Here is a 25845-nt window from a genome sequence, read left to right as displayed (position 1 = left end):
TTTTTCCCCCCATTAGATTGTGGTAACATTGTGGGGACATGACAAGAGATCAAATCCAATATATTTATATAGCCCTTTGTACATCAGCTGATATCTCAAAGTGCTGTACAGAAACCCAGCCTAAAACCCCCAAACAGCAAGCAATGCAGGTGTAGAAACACGGTGGCTAGGAAAAACTCCCTAGAAAGGCCAAAACCTAGGAAGAAACCTAGAGAGGAACCAGGCTATGAGGGGTGGCCAGTCCTCTTCTGGCTGTGCCGGGTGGAGATTATAACAGAACATGGGTTAGGATAGGTTCCCAAAACACAAAATATGCTCAGATGTGATGACATTCATATAATGTTTAAATTAGGTAGCACAGGACATTCCCTTATTAATGTTGTAAGAATGAAATATAATAGAAATATATAGAAATAGAAATATAATACTGTATAATATTATGCTGTTTTTATGTCGTTCACAGCATATTTGTTTTAGGTTTACATAATATTATTTTATTATTTTGTTTTACTAACTTAATATTCTATTGATGTTAATGCACTATACATTTTGTCTTGTCTTGGACGTCCTCAGAACATCTCAAGAACATTGAGGAAACGTTATATTTGGGTTTGACCTAATATTACCACAACATTCTCAGCATGCAGATTGAAATACGCCCCCATTAGATTTCTATCCAGAGTTAACGGTCATTCTCATATAGGGGAAAAACGTATAGAGACACACATGGCATTTGAATTTCATTCATAGGACATTTGAGCAACATTTTAATTACACAAACACAACCATCTTTTTTTTTTACACGTCATATGTTGACAATGTGAACATGTGGGGGTTGAACCTGTAATGTTTAAACTTCTGCGCCACCAGGAAATCTCTCTTTCGTCATCTTTTTTTCAGTATAAAGTTTAGCCATAGCAGTATTCCTGTATCCGGTAATCAGGAATTGTACGCTTCCTTCTTAGACATAACTAACCCAGGGATCTACTGATAACTAATTAGTTTCACTTCTGGGCCCATATTTACAAGGTATCCAGGACTATGAGTGCTATGAAAAGAAAAACCCTTGAATGAGTAGGTGTTCTAAAACCTATGTTGTGGACATTGGGAGTGTTTTTATTAAAGTTGTACAGTACATTTTTACACAATTATTGTAACAGTTAGTCTAAATTCTGAATTTCTGATGTGATTTATACATCTGGACATCTTCTCTTTTTTAGTCTTTTTATCTGAGCCTCAATTTACATGTTCTGTAGTGAAACATGGTTATAGAATATGTGGAATTTAATCTGCAATCTTTGGACCTGCAGCCAGATAGTTAACTCTGTGTGCTACCAGGGGACACCTTGCAGCCAGATAGTTAACTCTGTGTGCTACCAGGGGACACCTTGGAGCCAGATAGTTAACTCTGTGTGCTACCAGGGGACACCTTGCAGCCAGATAGTTAACTATGTGTGCTACCAGGGGACACCTTGGAGCCAGATAGTTAACTATGTGTGCTACCAGGGGACACCTTGCAGCCAGATAGTTAACTCTGTGTGCTACCAGGGGACACCTTGGAGCCAGATAGTTAACTCTGTGTGCTACCAGGGGACACCTTGGAGCCAGATAGTTAACTCTGTGTGCTACCAGGGGACACCTTGGAGCCAGATAGTTAACTCTGTGTGCTACCAGGGGACACCTTGCAGCCAGATAGTTAACTCTGTGTGCTACCAGGGGACACCTTGCAGCCAGATAGTTAACTCTGTGTGCTACCAGGGGACACCTTGCAGCCAGATAGTTAACTCTGTGTGCTACCAGGGGACACCTTGCAGCCAGATAGTTAACTCTGTGTGCTACCAGGGGACACCTTGCAGCCAGATAGTTAACTCTGTGTGCTACCAGGGGACACCTTGCAGCCAGATAGTTAACTCTGTGTGCTACCAGGGGACACCTTGGAGCCAGATAGTTAACTCTGTGTGCTACCAGGGGACACCTTGCAGCCAGATAGTTAACTCTGTGTGCTACCAGGGGACACCTTGCAGCCAGATAGTTAACTCTGTGTGCTACCAGGGGACACCTTGTGTGTTTCTTTTCTGAGTCAATAATGGTCAATCAGGAAACTGAACGCAATTTCAGAGTTATTGAAATGTTCCCAACCTCTTCGTATTCTGCATACATTCTGCACTGTATTTTAGGATTGTCTTTCTTCATCACGTGTTGACAGTCTTGTGACATGTGATTTTAGTTGGATAGAGCCTTTAAATGACTTGTATTCTTGTCTATTCATATGCTTCTCAAATACAGACTCAGAACCTTCAAAACTAAATACGATTTCTTTTTTTTTTTTTACCTTTTTCTCAATTTCGAAATAACTCTCCCCCTTGATGATGCAGAGGGTTAATGATCTGGCTAGGAAACAAAACATTACACGTTCAATCCCCCCACATGTGCAGATTGTTAACATATGAAGTGTAAAAACAAAAATATGGTTGTGTTTGTATGATTAAATACTGTTCAAATGTCCTGTGAATGAAATGAAAATGCCATGTATGTCACCTACAATACCAGTATTCATTTACATTTTAGTCATTTAGCAGACGTTCTTATCCAGAGCGACTTACAGTAGAGTGCATACATTTTATTATGTTTTAACATACTGAGATAAGGATATCCCTACCGGCCAAACCCTCCCTAACCCCGGACGACGCTATGCCAATTGTACGTCGCCCCACGGACCTCCCGGTCGCAGCCGGCTGCGACAGAGCCTGGGCACGAACCCAGAGACTCTGGTGGCGCAGCTAGCACTGCGATGCAGTGCCCTAGACCACTGCGCCACCCGGGAGGCCGTATTCAAATGTGAACTGCCGTTAAATCTGAAGTGAAGCATCATGGGGATGTATTCCAATCAGTTTAAAAAAATAATAATATTAGGTCAAACTTAAATATATATATTTTTTTTTAAATATTCTTGAAATGTTCTGAGAAATCTCAAAGACAAGGTAAAATGTATATTGTGTAAACATCAAAGGACTGTTATGTTAAACCTAAAACAAATATGCTATAAACATCATTAAAACAGACATTTCATTCTTACAACATTAAGGGAATGCGCTGTGCTACCTAACTTAAACAGTGTATGAATTTCCTCACAACTGAGCATATGTGTTTTGGAAACCTATCTCTTGTAATGTATCCACACTGGACCGTTTTAGTGTTTTGGGAACCTATCTCTTCTCCCCACAATGTTCCCACAAACTAAATCAATGTTTTAGGAACTTTTGAAGAACTTTAAAAACATTTGTTCTGGGAACGTTCTTGTAACACCAGGTGAATGTTTGTTGCAACCTAATAGAAACATTGTAATAATCTGCACAAATGGACAGTTTTTTGAGAACATATATCTTGTCATGCCCACACAACGTTCCCACAACTTAATTTAAACATTCTGGGAACCTTTTAAAGAACAGACTAAATGGGTTCTGAGAACGTTCTTGTAACATCAGATGAATGTTTTTGCGTCCTAAAATAAACGTTGTAGAATCATTCCTACAACTGGACAGATTTAGTGTTTTGGGAGCATAGCTTTTGTGATGTCCCCACAATGTTCCCACCAGACTGTTCCCACAACCTAATGACACATTCTGGGAACCTTTTTAAAATAATGATTAAATCACAATTATTAAATGTGATTAAATGTGTTCTAGAACCTTTTAAAGAACAGACTAAATGTGTTCTAGAACATTTTAAAGAACAGACTAAATGTGTTCTAGAACATTTTAAAGAACAGACTAAATGGCTTCTGAGAACGTTCTTGTAACATCAGTCAAATGCTGTATACAAACATTCTATAATCGTCACCACAAACTGGACAGTAATTGTGTTATGAGAACGACTTAACACCAAGTTCTGGGAACCTTCTGAGATGCTTCCTCATCAGGGGCATTTTATTTAGTAATCCAAGAATCTGTAGCTACGTATCCAAATACGCAACATAGTTCAACATATCACTGTAGAGTGTTTGCCGGGTTCTAGTTAGCAACTGTTCTGTTGAGGTTGTTGTGACGCTAGTTGATATTTCCTCGACAGAAAATGATGAAGGATAATAACCTGGTGCGTCACCTGGATGCGTGTGAGACGATGGGGAACGCCACGGCCATCTGCTCCGACAAGACCGGCACTCTGACCACCAACCGCATGACGGCCGTAGCGTGCTACGTGGGAGACGTCCACTACAAGGAGATACCAGACCCCGGAGCGCTGACGGCCAAGTCTCTGGACATACTGGTCAATGCCATATCCCTCAACAGCGCCTACACCACCAAGATACTGGTAAAATACTATATACACCACCAAGATACTAGTAAAATACTATATACACCACCAAGATACTGGTAAAATACTATATACACCACCAAGATACTGGTAAAATACTATATACACCACCAAGATACTGGTAAAATACTATATACACCACCAAGATACTGGTAAAATACTATATACACCACCAAGATACTGGTAAAATACTATATACACCACCAAGATACTGGTAAAATACTATATACACCACCAAGATACTGGTAAAATACTATATGCACCACCAAGATACTGGTAAAATACTATATACCCCACCAATATACTGGTAAAAAACTATATACACCACCAAGATACTGGTAAAATACTATATACACCACCAAGATACTGGTAAAATACTATATACACCACCAAGATACTGGTAAAATACTATATACACCACCAAGATACTGGTAAAATAATATATGCACCACCAAGATACTGGTAAAATACTATATACCCCACCAATATACTGGTAAAATACTATATACACCACCAAGATACTGGTAAAATACTATATACACCACCAAGATACTGGTAAAATACTAAGCACTAGTACTACTTAAAACTTCTTGTCAATAGGGGGGCGCCATTTCGACTTTGTAAAAATTCGTTCCCAAATTAAACTGCCTCGTACTCAATTCTTGCTCGTACAATATGCATATTATTATTACTATTGGATAGAAAACACTCTCTAGTTTCTAAAACCGTTTGAATTATATCTGTGAGTAAAACAGAACTCAAGTTGCAGCTAACTTCCTGTCAGGAAGTGAGAAATCTGAAATCGATGCTCTGTTCCAGGGTCAGTTTATTAAATTGCATGTTATCTATGAGTCGACATGCACTGCATACGATTTCCCCTAGATGTCAGTAAGCAGTGAGAATTGGAATGGTGTTGCTAGGCAGATCTGAGGCCATATAAAGGCTCATGGAACCGGGGGTGCACTCTTTTCAACGTTCGTCATGGCGCAAAGGAGGCCCTCAGGATGGCATTCTGAAAAGCTCTCGTTATAGGCCTTAGATATATCCGGCTCTGATTTTATTCGATATAGATGTTAAAGACATCATAATGTAGTTATTTTAAACCGAGTTATATCAGTTTATATCAGTATATTGCGATTTTCGGATATTTCTTTGTGCTGCATTATGAAGAGTTGGGCACGTCTGGGCCACATAGCTAATGTTTGCTGCTAAGACGGCAATCTACAACCGAGCAACGATGATTCTGGACAAAGGACCACTTGCACAAGATTCTGATGGAAGCTCATCAAAAAGTAAGAACTATTTATGATGTTAATTCGTTGTTCTGTTGAAAAATGTAAAACTATTATTCCGCCATTAATTTCGGTGCGGTCTCGCTTTAGCGCACGCTGTATGTCGTAGTAATGTTAATTTTAAAAATCTAACACAGCGGTTGCATTAAGAACTAATGTATCTTTCATTTGCTGTCCAACCTGTATTTTTTAGTCAAGTTTATGATTAGTTATTGATTAGATTAGGTGCCTCTCCCAAGATTTCTCCCGACATTTTGTTGGCAGCTTGGCTACTATTCTCATTGTATAACCACGATTTGTGCCGCTAAATATGCACATTTTCGAACAAACAATATATGTATTGTGTAGTATGATGTTATAGGACTGTCATCTGATGAAGTTTTGAGAAGGTTAGTGAAAAAAATTATATATTTTGCTGGTTTATTCGCTATCGCTAACGTGCATGAATCAATGCTGCTGTGTGGTTGGCTATTGTAGTAAGCTAATATAATGCTAAATTGTGTTTTCGCTGTAAAACACTTAAAGAATCTGAAATATTGGCTGGATTCACAAGATCTTTGTCTTTCATTTGGTGTCTTGGACTTGTGATTTCATGAACATTTTATTATATCATATTCCTGTGGCTTTAGGCTAGGCTATGCTAGTCAGCTTTTTTGATGGGGGGGATCCCGGATCCGGGTTTGTGACTCGTTAGAGGTTTTAATACACCCTGCTCCTATACCAAGTTACTGGTAACATCAGTGATTTCCACTAGTGCCGGCTGTCGGCTATGCAGTCGATTACAGACTGCAGACTCAAACTACTTTTTTACATTTAAAGATGGAGTATGCAAAAATCGCTCCACCATTTCATGGTTGCTACAATTATAATAGTTATTATATATTATTATTATTATTATATTATATATTATATTATAATAGCCTAATTTCAGTTTACAGTATGTGTCAAGGTAAGTGTAGAGAATCATTGTACCATCTAAACTAACAAAAAATATTGTATTTTCTTCTGTTTGAAGCTGGTGGACAAAACCAAAAGACACAAACTAAATTTAAGAACGGGAAAACTGTAAACTGAAATTAGGCAAACTTTATAATAGCTCACAACACCTCACGGCAGCTAGCTGCATTCCAGAGGCTTCAGAACCTCAAAGCTAGAACAATGTACATTTTGAGGACACGCTCAACCTCTACAAAGATAGCACGGGTATGCATGTAGGACCTCTTCAGTCTCAGAACTCCCCTCTGCAGGCCCTCTGAGGCCTCATCCTGTCCTGACTGCCTCAAAGAGCTCAGAGTGGAGGATCTCAGTTTACATCATGGCTCTGGTCTCTCTAGACTGCCAAAGAAGGCTTTGATAATCACACAGAGAAAATACTGTAATATTTCAGATTCCTCTTAAACTGGCGTCAGTCAGCAGGGACCTAAGTTCGAACTATTGTTGCACACCAAATGACTCCTTCCCCTACAAGTCTCTGGTTCCCACAGTCTGCCCAGCAACTAACAGAACTACATCCTCCAGAGGTCCCTATGTTTCTGTTCTGTTGGAAATCCATCCCCCAGTATCCTATGCTTCTCTCAGTACCAGGAGGACTCTTATTCTGTTCCTTCATCCAACTCCATCCCCCAGAAACCCTTGCTTCCCACAGCTGCCCAGAAACCAAGATGACTCCATACCACAGAGGCCTCTGTTGTTCTGTTCTGTTAGAACTCCATCCCCCAGAAGCCTCTACTTTCCCCCAGCCAGCATAGCACCAGTAGGGCTGTCTTTGTAACAGGATATTATGTAATCACTGGTGTGGATTGAGTCATCACATGATAGAGACTCGAAATGGATCATCTCTCTCCCTCTCTCTCTGTTCTAAACCACCTTCGAGAATAATGTCTGAAAAGGTTTTGGGCGGTTTGTGTGATTGATATGTAGAGTAAGTTTATAATTCATTTCCTCGTCCCAAATCCCTCCCACTAACTGAGGAAATACAGTATATTATCCTGAGATACGTCTTTTCTCAACGCAGGAAGTTGAGTCCTACTTTTACATTTCCTGTATACTGTTGTGTAAGAATGAGGTGTAACCCTATTCCCTATATAGTGCACTAAATTAGGGACTAGGGTGCCATGGCCTTGGTCTAAAGTAGGGCACTAAATCGGGACTAGAGTGCCATGGCCTTGGTCTAAAGTAGGGCACTAAATCGGGACTAGGGTGCTATGGCCTTGGTCTAAAGTAGGGCACTAAATCGGGACTAGGGTGCCATGGGCTTGGTCTAAAGTAGGGCACTAAATTGGGACTAGGGTGCCATGGGCTTGGTCTAAAGTAGGGCACTAAATAGGGACTAGGGTGCCATGGCCTTGGTAAAGTAGGGCACTAAATCGGGACTAGGGTGCCATGGGCTTGGTCTAAAGTAGGGCACTAAATCGGGACTAGGGTGCCATGGCCTTGGTCTAAATTAGGGCACTAAATAGGGACTAGGGTGCCATGGCCTTGGTCTAAAGTAGGGCACTAAATAGGGACTAGGGTGCCATTTGGGACGTAGTCATAGTTTACTAGACTCCTGTTGTGTAGGAAACACACTCTCTATTCTGATCTCAGCATCATCCGTCAGAGGTCAGGGGTCAGAGGTGATGATTATCGTCAGTATCAGCCTTCTGAAATAGAACCTGAGGGTTTACTGTTACACCTTGACTAAACCGGCTGAGAGCGTGCGCCATCGTGCGCCACCGTGCGCCACCGTGCGCCACCGTACGCCACCGTGCGCCACCGTGCGCCACCGTACGCCACCGTGCGCCACCGTGCGCCACCGTGCGCCATCGTGCGCCATCGTGCATAAATGTATTTTGCCCCCCCCACACCAAACGCGATCACGACACACAGGTTAAAATATCAAAAGAAACTCTGAACCAATGACATTAATATGGGGACAGGTCGAAAAGCATTAAACGTGTATGGCAATTTAGCTAGTTAGCATGCACTTGCTAGCTAACGTTAATTTGTCCCATTTAGCTAGCTTGCTGCGGCTAGCTAATTTGTCCTGGGATATAAACATTGAGTTGTTATTTTACCTGAAATGCACAAGGTCCTCTACTCCGACAATTAATCCACATATAAAACGGCCAACCGAATCGTTTCTAGTGGTCTCTCCTCCTTCCAGGCTTTTTCATCGTTTAAATTATATGGTGATCGCATCTAAACTTTCATTGTATTACCACAACTACCGGCAAAACAGTTCGTCTTTCTATCACCCACGTGGGTATAAACAATGAGGAGATGACACGTGGGTACCTGCTTCTATAAACCAATGAGGAGATGGGAGAGGCAGGACTTGCAGCGCGATCTGCGTCAGAAATAGGAACGAGATCTATTTTAGCCCTTGGTGTCCCAGACGCTCGTTGGCGCGCGCAAGCAGTGTGGGTGCAATAATTGAATAACATGGATTTCTAAATTTATTTTGCGACGCTCGCGCACACGACGTGTCCGGTCTGGTCAGCATGTTAGGGGGTCAGAGGTGAGGACTGAAATCCTGACTCTTATTGTGTTTGTTTTGTATTCTGAGCTCTGTTACAACTCTGAGCCTGGCCTCAGGTTGCCTCCTGTTTCCCACCTGCTCTGTAACCTGCTCTGATCTCAGGGGTCCATGGCTAGACAGGACAGAGTGGCTGGAGCAGCCAACTCACACGCTATAATAATCTAGTCTCTTCACACCAGACAGGACCGTGTAGGCAGTGTGACTACAGAACAGTCACACCAGACAGGACCGTGTAGGCAGTGTGACTACAGAACAGTCACACCAGACAGGACCGTGTCAGCGGTCACACCAGACAGGACCGTGTCAGCGGTCACACCAGACAGGACCGTGTCAGCGGTGTGACTACAGAACAGTCACACCAGACAGGACCGTGTCAGCGGTCACACCAGACAGGGCCGTGTAGGCAGTGTGACTACAGAACAGTCACACCAGACAGGACCGTGTCAGCGGTGTGACTACAGAACAGTCACACCAGACAGGACCGTGTCAGCGGTGTGACTACAGAACAGTCACACCAGACAGGACCGTGTCAGCGGTCACACCAGACAGGACCGTGTCAGCGGTCACACCAGACAGGACCGTGTCAGCGATGTGACTACAGAACAATCACTTCAGACAGGACCGTGTCAGCGGTCACACCAGACAGGACCGTGTCAGCGGTCACACCAGACAGGACCGTGTCAGCGATGTGACTACAGAACAGTCACACCAGACAGGACCGTGTCAGCGATGTGACTACAGAACAGTCACACCAGACATTACCGTGTCAGCGATGTGACTACAGAACAGTCACACCAGACAGGACCGTGTCAGCGGTCACACCAGACAGGACCGTGTCAGCGGTCACACCAGACAGGACCGTGTCAGCGGTCACACCAGACAGGACCGTGTCAGCGGTGTGACTACAGAACATTCACACCAGACAGGACCGTGTCAGCGATGTGACTACAGAACAGTCACACCAGACAGGACCGTGTCAGCGATGTGACTACAGAACAGTCACACCAGACAGGACCGTGTAGGCAGTGTGACTACAGAACAATCACTCCAGACAGGACCGTGTCAGCGATGTGACTACAGAACAGTCACTTCAGACAGGACCGTGTCAGCGATGTGACTACAGAACAGTCACACCAGACAGGACCGTGTCAGCGGTGTGACTACAGAAGATTCACACCAGACAGGACCGTGTCAGCGATGTGACTACAGAACAGTCACACCAGACAGGACCGTGTCAGCGGTAGAGCTTTGGGGAATCAGACTGAGAGAGGGCAGACTAACAGATCCCCTGAAGAGGGATGCGTCATTAGTCCTTTTCTTGTTAGTAGTGTGAAGAGAAGTTGGTGCTTTACTGCCTGGCCATTAGCACGTGGTCTAGATCCCAGGCTAATTGTGTTGTTGTCTGGCCCATTACCACGTAGTCTAGATCCCAGGCTAATTGTGTTGTTGCCTGGCCATTATCACGTGGTCTAGATCCCAGGCTAATAATGTTGTCCTCTTGCTCAATTGTGCACCGGGGCCTCCCACTCCTCTTTCTATTCTGGTTAGAGCCAGTTTGCGCTGTTCTGTGAAGGGAGTAGCACACAGTGTTGTACGAGATCTTCAGTTTCTTGGTAATTTCTCGCATGGAATAGCCTTCATTTCTCAGATCAAGAATAGACTGATGAGTTTCAGAAGAAAGTTATTTGTTTCTGGCCATTTTGAGCCTGTAATCGAACCCATGCTGCTGATGCTCCAGATACTCAACTAGTCTAAAGAAGGCCAGTTTTATTGCTTCTTTAATCAGAACAGGCAGTGGCTCGGATGGTTGATGTCCTTGATGATCTTTTTGGCCTTCCTGTGACATCGGGTGGTGTAGGTGTCTTAGAGGGAGGGTAGTGTGCACATCTGTCATCAAGGAAAAGGGTGGCTACTTTGAAGAATCTCAAATATTAAATATATTTTGATTTGTTTAACACTTTTTTGGTTACCACATGATTCCATATGTGTTATTTCGTAGTGTTGATGTCTTCACTATTATTCTACAATGTAGAAAATAGTAAAAATAAAGAAAAACCCTTGAATTAGTAGGTGTGTCCAAACTTTCGACTGGTACTGTATCTACCATTAAGTTGACAGACAGCACCAATGGTGTGATATGGACTGTTACCGTTCACACCATTCTCCCCACGACAAGCCGGCGTAGAACGACACATCTAAAAATGAGGTGAACCAAGCCTTATTGAAATGTTCCTTTCTGTCTTTATATAATAGTAGGTCCTTCGGCTGGCTGCATGCCTGTGTTTCTACCCGTCAACAGGATCCTACATGCTTGTTTGAACATTTTCACCCAAAGATGTACAGGAACAGACTTGGATGTCCATATTAGGAAGCACACAGTCATTGTAGCCTACCCACTCACACTTTAGCAAACTCCAACACTCATTCTAGAACCTTCATTCTAGAACCTTCATTCTAGAACCTTCATTCTAGAACCTTCATTCTACAACCTTCATTCTACAACCTTCATTCTACAACCTTCATTCTAGAACCTTCATTTTACAACCTTCATTTTAGAACCTTCATTCTAGAACCTTCATTCTAGAACCTTCATTCTACAGCCTTCATTCTACAGCCTTCATTCTACAACCTTCATTCTACAACCTTCATTCTAGAACCTTCATTCTACAGCCTTCATTCTACAGCCTTCATTCTACAACCTTCATTCTACAACCTTCATTCTAGAACCTTCATTCTAGAACCTTCATTCTACAGCCTTCATTCTACAACCTTCATTCTACAACCTTCATTCTACAGCCTTCATTCTACAACCTTCATTCTACAGCCTTCATTCTACAACCTTCAGTCTACAACCTTCATTCTACAGCCTTCATTCTACAGCCTTCATTCTACAACCTTCATTCTACAACCTTCATTCTACAACCTTCATTCTACAACCTTCATTCTACAACCTTCATTCTACAACCGTCATTCTAGAACCTTCATTCTACAGCCTTCATTCTACAACCTTCATTCTACAACCTTCATTCTAGAACCTTCATTCTAGAACCTTCATTCTACAACCTTCATTCTACAACCTTCATTCTACAGCCTTCATTCTAGAACCTTCCTTCTACAGCCTTCATTCTACAACCTTCATTCTACAACCTTCATTCTAGAACCTTCATTCTACAACCTTCATTCTACAACCTTCATTCTACAGCCTTCATTCTAGAACCTTAATTCTACAGCCTTCATTCTACAACCTTCATTCTACAGCCGTCATTCTAGAACCTTCATTCTACAGCCTTCATTCTACAACCTTCATTCTACAACCTTCATTCTACAACCTTCATTCTAGAACCTTCATTCTACAACCTTCATTCTACAACCTTCATTCTACAGCCTTCATTCTAGAACCTTCCTTCTACAGCCTTCATTCTACAACCTTCATTCTACAACCTTCATTCTACAACCTTCATTCTACAACCTTCATTCTAGAACCTTCATTCTAGAACCTTCATTCTACAACCTTCCTTCTAGAACCTTCATTCCATAACCTTCATTCTACAACCTTCATTCTAGAACCTTCATTCTACAGCCTTCATTCTACAGCCTTCATTCTGCAGCCTTCATTCTACAACCTTCATTCTACAGCCTTCATTCTACAACCTTCATTCTACAACCTTCATTCTACAGCCTTCATTCTAGAACCTTAACTCTACAGCCTTCATTCTACAACCTTCATTCTACAACCTTCATTATACAGCCTTCATTCTAGAACCTTCATTCTAGAACCTTCATTCTACAACCTTCATTCTACAACCTTCATTCTACAGCCTTCATTCTAGAACCTTCATTCTACAACCTTCATTCTAGAACCTTCATTCTAGAACCTTCATTCTACAACCTTCATTCTACAACCTTCATTTTAGAACCTTCATTCTACAACCTACATTCTAGAACCTTCATTCTAGAACCTTCCTTCTACAACCTTCATTCTACAACCTTCATTCTAGAACCTTCATTCTACAGCCTTCATTCTACAACCTTCATTCTAGAACCTTCATTCTAGAACCTTCATTTAACTAGGCAAGTCAGTTAAGAACAAATTCTTATTTACAATGACGGCCTACTCCCCCGGCCCCGGAAAACGCTGGGCCAATTGTGCACCGCCCTATGGGACTCCCAATCACGGCCGGAAGTGATACAGCCCTGGATTCGAACCGGGGACTGTAGTAACGCGTCTTGTATTGAGATGCAGTGCCTTAGACCTGCTGCGTCACTCGTAGCTCCACACGGCCATAAATACCCCATACAGTATATACACAGTACACAGATTTAAAACATGACATGGGTTTGCACTATAAAGTCAGGTAACTTATTTCCATCGCGGTCCTTATTGTTTTGCATAGATACAGTACACATACAGAAATATACTGTAGATCCAGATACATTACAGAGATACAGACATAAAACAACAATTATATTGGTCAGGCATTAGCAAGCTTTTGAAATGATTTTTAGACGGCTATAGCGGCTAATATGAATAAGGATTATTTTGAGACAGAGGATCATGGAGGCTGATAGCTAGGTTCAACACTATGTAGAGGACTGTGTCATCACAGTGTCACACTGTGCTGTCATGACAGCGCCTTCTCAGTGATTGACAGTTCTGCTGATGACGGCTGGGGATGACAGAACCAGGAGGCTCATCTTCACATTACAATCACAGTGTTTAGATGTATCCTCTCTGAGTCCTCCGCACGCACACACACACCGCACGCACGCACACACACACCGCACACACGCACGAGCACGCACACACACACACACGCACACACACACAGTGAGGCTCGGCAGAAGTAGAGCTCAATCCGAAGAGGTACATTGGAGAGGACTGCATGTGCTGCCGTCTCTTGTCCTTGTCATAGCCAGCTAACACACACGTGTACAACAGCACTCTGCTGTTAAACCCAGATACCAACATAACAGTCCTCACACGCTGAGGGGCTGAAGTGACATATGAAATGGTCTACTGTTTGAGAACTGGCCCTTCACATTGAAAACTCTAACCTCTGTACTGTAAAATGAAGGTAAGCAAGCACTTCAAATATCCACTACAAATCTCCACTACAAATCTCCACTACAAATCTCCACTACAAATCTCCACTTCAAATCTCCACTTCACATCTCCACTACAAATGTCCACTTCAAATGTCCACTTCAAAAATCCACTTCAAATGTCCACTTCAAATGTCCACTTCAAATCTCCACTTCAAATCTCAAAATGTAAAGCATAGAACCACAATAAATGGTAAGATGCTGCAGTAATGAGGTCAAGAGCCACTAGCCACCAAACCAATACCCTTCTAAGATGCTGCAGTGTTGAGGCCAAGAGCCACCGAACCAATACCCTTCTAAGATGCTGCAGTGTTGAGGCCAAGAGCCACTAGCCACCGAACCAATACCCTTCTAAGATGCTGCAGTGTTGAGGTCAAGAGCCACTAGCCACCGAACCAATACCCTTCTAAGATACTGCAGTGTTGAGGCCAAGAGCAACTAGCCACCGAACCAATACCCTTCTAAGATGGTGCAGTATTGAGGTCAAGAGCCACTAGCCACCAAAACAAATACCCTTCTAAGATGCTGCAGTGATGACAGCGTTTCTTTACAAAACAATAAATATACATTTCCAGGAATGTTAGTAAATTAGCTTTTTATTGTTTAAGGAAATGATGAAAGACAGAAGTTTTGTTCTTCTAATCATGGAATCGGGTTTGTTTCAATGACAGACATAGTTTAAAATATGTCCCTTGATGGTTTAAATATGGTTTAATTTCAGAAGAGACAAATAATCAGATGATGCGGTTAATTGTAAATGTAAAACACTCCTTAGTACTGTAACGACTGACAGGATAGCGTCTTAGTAATATATTTATATTACATACAGAATACTGGTCACAACTCATTTAAATGTCCCACACAGTCATTTTATTTCAAAGTAAAAATATCCCTTGAACGACCAAAACATAACCCATTATATTGTTTTACTCTATTAAAATACTCAGAATTAAAGAAATTTGACTTTTTTTTCTAATCTCTATCAGGAAGCCTGAAAGAACAGTCTGAGTGGGCATCCAGTCTCAACACTACGACATCCAGTCTCAACACTACGACATCCAGTCTCAACACTATAACATCCAGTCTCAACACTATAACATCCAGTCTCAACACTGTAACATCCAGTCTCAACACTATAACATCCAGTCTCAACACTATAACATCCAGTCTCAACACTATAACATCCAGTCTCAACACTATAACATCCAGTCTCAACACTACGACATCCAGTCTCAACACTATAACATCCAGTCTCAACACTATCACATCCAGTCTCAACACTACGACATCCAGTCTCAACACTATATCATCCAGTCTCAACACTATAACATCCAGTCTCAACACTACGACATCCAGACTCAACACTATCACATCCAGTCTCAACACTACCACATCCAGTCTCAACACTACCACATCCAGTCTCAACACTATCACATCCAGTCTCAACACTATCACATCCAGTCTCAACACTATAACATCCAGTCTCAACACTATAACATCCAGTCTCAACACTACGACATCCAGTCTCAACACTACGACATCCAGTCTCAACACTACGACATCCAGTCTCTACACTATAACATCCAGTCTCAACACTATGACATCCAGTCTCAACACTATATCATCCAGTCTCAACACTATATCATCCAGTCTCAACACTACGACACCCAGTCTCAACACTATGACATCCAGTCTCTACAGTATAACATCCAGTCTCAACACTATAACATCCAGTCTCAACACTATGACATCCAGTCTCAACACTATAACATCCAGTCTCAACACTATGACATCCAGTCTCAACACTATAACATCCAGTCTCTACACTATAACATCCAGTCTCAACACTAACATCCAGTCTCAACACTATCACATCCAGTCTCAACACTATAACATCCAGTCTCAACACTATAACATCCAGTCTCAACACTACGACATCCAGTCTCAACACTATAACATCCAGTCTCAACACTATAACATCCAGTCTCAACACTATAACATCCAGTCTCAACACTATCACATCCAGTCTCAACACTATCACATCCAGTCTCAACACTACGACATCCAGTCTCAACACTACGACATCCAGTCTCAACACTACGACATCCAGTCATCCAGTCTCAACACTACGACATCCAGTCTCTACACTATCACATCCAGTCTCAACACTATCACATCCAGTCTCAACACTATCACATCCAGTCTCAACACTACGACATCCAGTCTCAACACTATCACATCCAGTCTCAACACTACCACATCAAGTCTCAACACTATAACATCCAGTCTCAACACTACGACATCCAGTCATCCAGTCTCAACACTACGACGTCCAGTCTCAACACTACGACATCCAGTCTCAACAGTCTCAACACTATATCATCCAGTCTCAACACTATATCATCCAGTCTCAACACTACGACATCCAGTCTCAACACTACGACATCCAGTCTCAACACTACCACATCCAGTCTCAACACTACCACATCCAGTCTCAACACTATCACATCCAGTCTCAACACTATCACATCCAGTCTCAACACTACCACATCCAGTCTCAACACTACCACATCCAGTCTCAACACTACCACATCCAGTCTCAACACTACCACATCCAGTCTCAACACTATCACATCCAGTCTCAACACTACCACATCCAGTCTCAACACTACGACATCCAGTCTCAACACTACGACATCCAGTCTCAACACTACGACATCCAGTCTCAACACTACCACATCCAGTCTCAACACTATAACATCCAGTCTCAACACTACGACATCCAGTCTCAACACTACCACATCCAGTCTCAACACTACCACATCCAGTCTCAACACTACCACATCCAGTCTCAACACTATAACATCCAGTCTCAACACTATGACATCCAGTCTCAACACTATAACATCCAGTCTCTACACTATAACATCCAGTCTCAACACTAACATCCAGTCTCAACACTATCACATCCAGTCTCAACACTATAACATCCAGTCTCAACACTATGACATCCAGTCTCAACAGTCTCAACACTATATCATCCAGTCTCAACACTACGACATCCAGTCTCAACACTATAACATCCAGTCTCAACACTATAACATCCAGTCTCAACACTATAACATCCAGTCTCAACACTATAACATCCAGTCTCAACACTATCACATCCAGTCTCAACACTACGACATCCAGTCTCAACACTATAACATCCAGTCTCAACACAATAACATCTAGTCTCAACACTACCACATCCAGTCTCAACACTATCACATCCAGTCTCAACACTACGACATCCAGTCTCAACACTACGACATCCAGTCTCAACACTATCACATCCAGTCTCAACACAATAACATCCAGTCTCAACACTACCACATCCAGTCTCAACACTATAACATCCAGTCTCAACACTATATCATCCAGTCTCAACACTACGACATCCAGTCTCTACACTATCACATCCAGTCTCAACACTATCACATCCAGTCTCAACACTATCACATCCAGTCTCAACACTACGACATCCAGTCTCAACACTATCACATCCAGTCTCAACACTACCACATCAAGTCTCAACACTATGACATCCAGTCTCAACACTATAACATCCAGTCTCAACACTACTTCATCCAGTCTCAACACTATAACATCCAGTCTCAACACTATGACATCCAGTCTCAACACTATAACATCCAGTCTCAACACTACTTCATCCAGTCTCAACACTACGACATCCAGTCTCAACACTACCACATCCAGTCTCAACACTACCACATCCAGTCTCAACACTATCACATCCAGTCTCAACACTACGACATCCAGTCTCAACACTACCACATCCAGTCTCAACACTACCACATCCAGTCTCAACACTATAACATCCGCCATATCTCTGAAGTGTTTTTGTTCTTCTAATATTAGTTTGAATACATAGACATTTGTTCATTACATGATCAATGCTTTATCCAAGAAGCTTGAGTCTGATGTGGGCAATGAAAGGGGTTCTTCAGCAAACATCCACTACATTGTTGTTAGCGTTAGCTAGCCATTTAGGAGGAGAAAACTGCACTCCGGTAGCTAGCTAACGTTAGCACTTGCTACAAAAGTTAGCAAGGCAAATTGAAATAAATTGCACTAACTCCACACAAAAATAAACTCTAAAACCAAGAAAACAATATATAATCTAACTCCTCCGTCTCCTGTAGTTTGAAGAAACTAATTTGAATTAAATAGTATCCTAAAAATGCTCAACTATCACAATCTCTATCCAATATGTCACCAACTCACCAAGCTTCTCAACACGTAGAACCCCCATACACCACTCTAGGTTAATTCTCTGATCCTAATCCTATGATTGGATGGACAACATGTCAGTTCATAACACAAAAGCTTTGATTGGTTGGAGGACGTCCTCCGGAAGTGGTCACAATTACCATGTAGGCCTATGGAAGGGGCTGAGGTCTACGAGTCTCCTAGGTTTTGTATTGAAGTCAATGTACCCAGAGGAGGATGGAAGTTAGCTGTCCTCCGGCTACACCATGGTGCTACCCTACAGAGTGCTGTTGAGGCTACTGTAGACCTTCGATGCAAACAGTGTTTTAATCCATTATTTGGTGACGTATAGTTTTATCTAAAAAGCATCACTTTTTTAATGTTTTCTGAAATTGACTCCTCTGAGGAGCCTCACAATGTAGTCAATCTCAAACACACAATTTGACTTCTCACCCCATGGTTCGGTATCTCTCTCTCCATCTCCCCAGCCTGCCACCAAGGAGGGTGGTCTGCCCATGCAAGTGGGCAACAAGACAGAGTGTGGTCTGCTTGGCCTGGTGCTGGACCTGAAGAGAGACTATCAGCCCATCCGCAACCAGATCCCAGAGGAGAAACTCTACAAGGTCTACACACCATTATTGTTTAGGTTATTTGTGGTAGTGGTGGTGATGATTATTATTTATATAATTCTGTCTCTAATTCTAATTCTGTCTCTAATTCTAATTCTGTCTCTAAATCTGTCTCTATTCTAATTAATTCTGTCTCTAATTCTATCTCTAATTCTTATTCTGTCTCTAATTCTAATTATGTCTCTAATTCTAATTCTTTTCTAATTCTTGTTCTGAATTATAATTCTGATTGTACCAGGTGTACACCTTCAACTCGGCCAGGAAGTCCATGTCCACTGTCATCAAACTATCAGACGGCAGCTTCAGGATGTACAGCAAGGGAGCCTCTGAGATCGTCCTGAAGAAGTGAGTGGTTTACAGCTGGATGTGATACGATAGATGTCTTCAGTTTCCAGCGCTGTATCCAGAAAGGAAAGCAGCCCCTACCCTCTACCCTCTATCCTCTAGGCTCTACCCTCTAGGCTCTACCCTCTAGGTCTACCCTCTACCCTCTAGCCTCTACCTTCTAGGCTCTACCCTCTAGGCTCTACCTTCTAGGCTCTACCCTCTAGGTCTACCCTCTAGGCTCTACCCTCTACCCTCTAGCCTCTACCTTCTAGGCTCTACCCTCTAGGCTCTACCCTTTAGGTCTACCCTCTAGGCTCTACCCTCTACCCTCTAGGCTCAACCCTCTAGGTCTACCCTCTAGGCTCGACCCTCTACCCTCTAGGCTCTACCCTCTACCCTCTACCCTCTAGGCTCTACCCTCTAGGTCTACCCTCTAGGCTCTACCCTCTACCCTCTAGGCTCTACCCTCTAGGTCTACCCTCTAGGCTCTACCCTCTACCCTCTAGGCTCTACCCTCTACCCTCTATCCTCTAGGCTCTAACCTCTAGGCTCTACCCTCTAGGTCTACCCTCTAGGTCTACCCTCTACCCTCTAGGCTCTACCCTCTACCCTCTAGGCTCTACCCTCTAGGCTCTACCCTCTAGGCTCTACCCTCTACCCTCTAGGCTCTACCTTCTAGCCTCTACCCTCTAGGCTCTACCCTCTACCCTCTAGGCTCTACCCTCTACCCTCTAGGCTCTACCCTCTAGGCTCTACCCTCAAGCCTCTACCCTTTAGGCTCTACCCTCTAGCCTCTACCCACTAGCCTCTATCCTCTAGGCTCTACCCTCTAGCCTCTACCCTCTAGGCTCTACCCTCTAGGCTCTACCCTCTAGCCTCTACCCTCTAGGCTCTACCCTCTAGGCTCTACCCTCTAGGCTCTACCCTCTAGGCTCTACCCTCTAGGCTCTACGCTCTAGGCTCTACCCTCTAGCCTCTACGCTCTAGGCTCTACCCTCTAGGCTCTACCTTCTACCCTCTAGGCTCTACCCTCTAAGCTCTACCCTCTAGCCTCTACGCTCTAGGCTCTACCCTCTAGCCTCTACGCTCTAGGCTCTACCCTCTAGCCTCTACGCTCTAGGCTCTACCCTCTAGCCTCTACGCTCTAGGCACTAGTTGAGATCTGACATGCGATACAATGCTCTCAGATCTCCTTTGCAGAGGGCCTAAGGAGCTAGGGTGGATTGATTGCAGCTGCAAACACTGCATTTATGATGTTTTCGTCACTGATCTGCTTGTTTTTGGATTGTGGCACTTAAACTCGGGACTGCCATTAACGAGGCCATTACCCTAAACACTAACCCCTGACCTCTAACCTTTGCCCCCCCCCCCCCCAGATGCACTAAGATCCTGAACCAGGAAGGCGAGCCACGGGTGTTCCGTCCCCGAGATAAGGACGAGATGGTGAAGAAGGTGATCGAGCCGATGGCGTGTGACGGGTTGCGGACCATCTGCGTGGCGTACCGTGACTTCCCTGCCGACCCAGAACCACTCTGGGACAACGAGAACGACATTCTCAATGAGCTGACGGCCGTCTGTGTGGTCGGGATAGAGGACCCTGTCAGACCAGAGGTAGGCTGTGTGTGTTCGGCATGGAGGTGTGTGTGTGTGTGTGTGTGTGTGTGTGTGTGTGTGTGTGTGTGTGTGTGTGTGTGTGTGTGTGTGTGTGTGTGTGTGTGTGTGTGTGTGTGTGTGTGTGTGTGTAGGCTGTATGTGTGTGTCAGTGAGCTGACAGCTGTCTGTATGGTCAGCATAGAGGATCCCATCTGACCCAATGATATGTAGTAGCCCTAGATGACGGACATGGGGCACTGTTTTGAAGCCACTGCACAGCCATTATACTACTACTCCATTACACTACTACTACTCCATTATACTACTACTCCATTATACTACTACTCCATTATACTACTACTCCATTATACTACTACTACTCCATTATACTACTACTACTCCATTATACTACTACTCCATTATACTACTACTACTACTCCATTACACTACTACTACTCCATTATACTACTACTACTCCATTATGCTACTACTCCATTATACTACTACTACTCCATTATACTACTACTACTCCATTACACTACTACTACTCCATTATACTACTACTACTCCATTATACTACTACTACTCCATTATACTACTACTACTCAATTATACTACTACTCCATTATACTACTACTACTCCATTACACTACTACTACTCCATTACACTACTACTCCATTATACTACTACTCCATTATACTACTCCTCCATTATACTACTACTACTCCATTATACTACTACTACTCCATTACACTACTACTCCATTACACTACTACTCCATTATACTACTAGTCCATTATACTACTCCTCCATTATACTACTACTACTCCATTATACTACTACTCCTCCATTATACTACTACTACTCCATTATACTACTACTACTCCATTATACTACTACTCCTCCATTATACTACTACTACTCCATTATACTACTACTACTCCATTACACTACTACTCCATTATACTACTACTACTCCATTACACTACTACTACTCCATTACACTACTACTCCATTATACTACTACTCCATTATACTACTCCTCCATTATACTACTACTACTCCATTATACTACTACTACTCCATTACACTACTACTCCATTACACTACTACTCCATTATACTACTACTCCATTATACCACTCCTCCATTATACTACTACTACTCAATTATACTACTACTCCATTATACTACTACTCCATTACACTACTACTCCATTATACTACTACTCCTCCATTATACTACTACTACTCCATTATACTACTACTACTCCATTATACTACTACTCCATTATACTACTACTACTACTCCATTATACTACTACTACTCCATTATACTACTACTCCTCCATTATACTACTACTACTCCATTACACTACTACTCCATTATTCTACTACTCCTCCATTATACTACTACTACTCCATTATACTACTACTACTCCATTATACTACTACTCCTCCATTATACTACTACTACTCCATTATACTACTACTCCTCCATTATACTACTACTACTCCATTACACTACTACTCCATTATACTACTACTCCTCCATTATACTACTACTACTCCATTATACTACTACTCCTCCATTATACTACTACTACTCCATTATACTACTACTACTCCATTATACTACTACTACTCCATTATACTACTACTCCTCCATTATACTACTACTACTCCATTATACTACTACTCCATTATACTACTACTACTACTCCATTATACTACTACTACTCCATTATACTACTACTACTCCATTACACTACTACTCCATTACACTACTACTCCATTATACTACTACTCCATTATACTACTACTCCATTATACTAGTCCTCCATTATACTACTACTACTCCATTATACTACTACTACTCCATTACACTACTACTCCATTACACTACTACTCCATTATACTACTACTCCATTATACTACTACTACTCAATTATACTACTACTACTCCATTATACTACTACTACTCCATTATACTACTACTCCATTATACTACTCCTCCATTATACTACTACTACTCAATTATACTACTACTCCATTACACTACTACTCCATTACACTACTACTCCATTATACTACTACTCCTCCATTATACTACTACTACTCCATTATACTACTAATACTCCATTATACTACTACTCCATTATACTACTACTACTACTCCATTATACTACTACTACTCCATTATACTACTACTACTCCATTACACTACTACTCCATTATACTACTACTCCTCCATTATACTACTACTACTCCATTATACTACTACTACTCCATTATACTACTACTCCATTATACTACTACTACTAATCCATTATACTACTACTACTCCATTATACTACTACTACTCCATTACACTACTACTCCATTACACTACTACTCCATTATACTACTACTCCATTATACTACTCCTCCATTACACTACTACTACTCCATTATACTACTACTCCATTATACTACTCCTCCATTATACTACTACTACTCCATTATACTACTACTACTCCATTACACTACTACTCCATTACACTACTACTCCATTATACTACTACTCCATTATACTACTACTACTCAATTATACTACTACTACTCCATTATACTACTACTACTCCATTATACTACTACTACTCCATTACACTACTACTCCATTATACTACTACTCCATTATACTACTACTCCATTATACTACTCCTCCATTATACTACTACTACTCCATTATACTACTACTACTCCATTACACTACTACTACTCCATTATACTACTACTCCATTATACTAGTCCTCCATTATACTACTACTACTCCATTATACTACTACTACTCCATTACACTACTACTCCATTACACTACTACTCCATTATACTACTACTCCATTATACTACTACTACTCAATTATACTACTACTACTCCATTATACTACTACTCCATTATACTACTCCTCCATTATACTACTACTACTCAATTATACTACTACTCCATTACACTACTACTCCATTACACTACTACTCCATTATACTACTACTCCTCCATTATACTACTACTACTCCATTATACTACTAATACTCCATTATACTACTACTCCATTATACTACTACTACTACTCCATTATACTACTACTACTCCATTATACTACTACTACTCCATTACACTACTACTCCATTATACTACTACTCCTCCATTATACTACTACTACTCCATTATACTACTACTACTCCATTATACTACTACTCCATTATACTACTACTACTAATCCATTATACTACTACTACTCCATTATACTACTACTACTCCATTACACTACTACTCCATTACACTACTACTCCATTATACTACTACTCCATTATACTACTCCTCCATTACACTACTACTACTCCATTATACTACTCCTCCATTATACTACTCCTCCATTATACTACTACTACTCCATTATACTACTACTACTCCATTACACTACTACTCCATTACACTACTACTCCATTATACTACTACTCCATTATACTACTACTACTCAATTATACTACTACTACTCCATTATACTACTACTACTCCATTATACTACTACTACTCCATTACACTACTACTCCATTATACTACTACTCCATTATACTACTCCTCCATTATACTACTACTACTCCATTATACTACTACTACTCCATTACACTACTACTACTCCATTATACTACTACTCCATTATACTACTCCTCCATTACACTACTACTCCATTATACTACTACTACTCCATTATACTACTACTCCATTATACTACTACTACTCCATTATACTACTACTCCATTATACTACTACTACTCCATTATACTACTCCTCCATTATACTACTACTACTCCATTATACTACTCCTCCATTATACTACTACTACTCCATTATACTACTCCTCCATTATACTACTACTACTCAATTATACTACTACTACTCAATTATACTACTACTCCATTACACTACTACTCCGGTATACTACTACTACTCAATTATACTACTACTCCATTATACTACTACTCCGGTATACTACTACTACTCAATTATACTACTACTACTCCATTATACTACTCCTCCATTATACTACTACTACTCCATTATACTACTACTACTCCATTATACTACTACTACTCCATTACACTACTACTCCATTATACTACTCCTCCATTATACTACTACTACTCAATTATACTACTACTCCATTATACTACTACTACTCAATTATACTACTACTACTCCATTACACTACTACTACTCCATTATACTACTACTACTCAATTATACTACTACTCCATTATACTACTACTACTCAATTATACTACTACTACTCCATTACACTACTACTCCTCCATTATACTACTACTACTCAATTATACTACTACTACTCCATTATACTACTCCTCCATTATACTACTACTACTCCATTACACTACTACTCCATTATACTACTACTACTCAATTATACTACTACTCCATTATACTACTACTCCTCCATTATACTACTACTACTCCATTATACTACTACTACTCCATTATACTACTACTACTCCATTATACTACTACTACTCCATTATACTACTACTACTCCATTATACTACTACTCCATTATACTACTACTACTCCATTATACTACTACTACTCCATTATACTACTACTACTCCATTATACTACTACTACTCCATTATACTACTACTCCATTATACTACTACTCCTCCATTATACTACTACTACTCCATTATACTACTACTACTCCATTATACTACTACTACTCCATTATACTACTACTCCATTA

General features: G+C 41.4%; 1 protein-coding gene across 1 annotated transcript in view; it reads left to right on the top strand.

Moving 5' to 3' along the window:
* The window catches only part of LOC129851335 (plasma membrane calcium-transporting ATPase 2-like), a 229177-nt gene that overhangs the window by 152414 nt on the left and 50918 nt on the right, over positions 1 to 25845 (top strand). Inside the window, exons 10-13 of the mRNA XM_055917802.1 lie at positions 4069 to 4311; positions 18990 to 19124; positions 19369 to 19475; positions 20834 to 21068. Coding sequence (XP_055773777.1) covers positions 4069 to 4311; positions 18990 to 19124; positions 19369 to 19475; positions 20834 to 21068 — 720 coding nt within the window. The remainder of the gene's footprint in view (positions 1 to 4068; positions 4312 to 18989; positions 19125 to 19368; positions 19476 to 20833; positions 21069 to 25845) is intronic.

Source organism: Salvelinus fontinalis, chromosome 3 (assembly GCF_029448725.1).
Source record: "Salvelinus fontinalis isolate EN_2023a chromosome 3, ASM2944872v1, whole genome shotgun sequence".
NCBI classification, from domain to species: domain Eukaryota; kingdom Metazoa; phylum Chordata; class Actinopteri; order Salmoniformes; family Salmonidae; genus Salvelinus; species Salvelinus fontinalis.
Note: the sequence above shows the minus strand (reverse complement) of the source record. Positions and strands in the feature narration are given on the sequence as shown.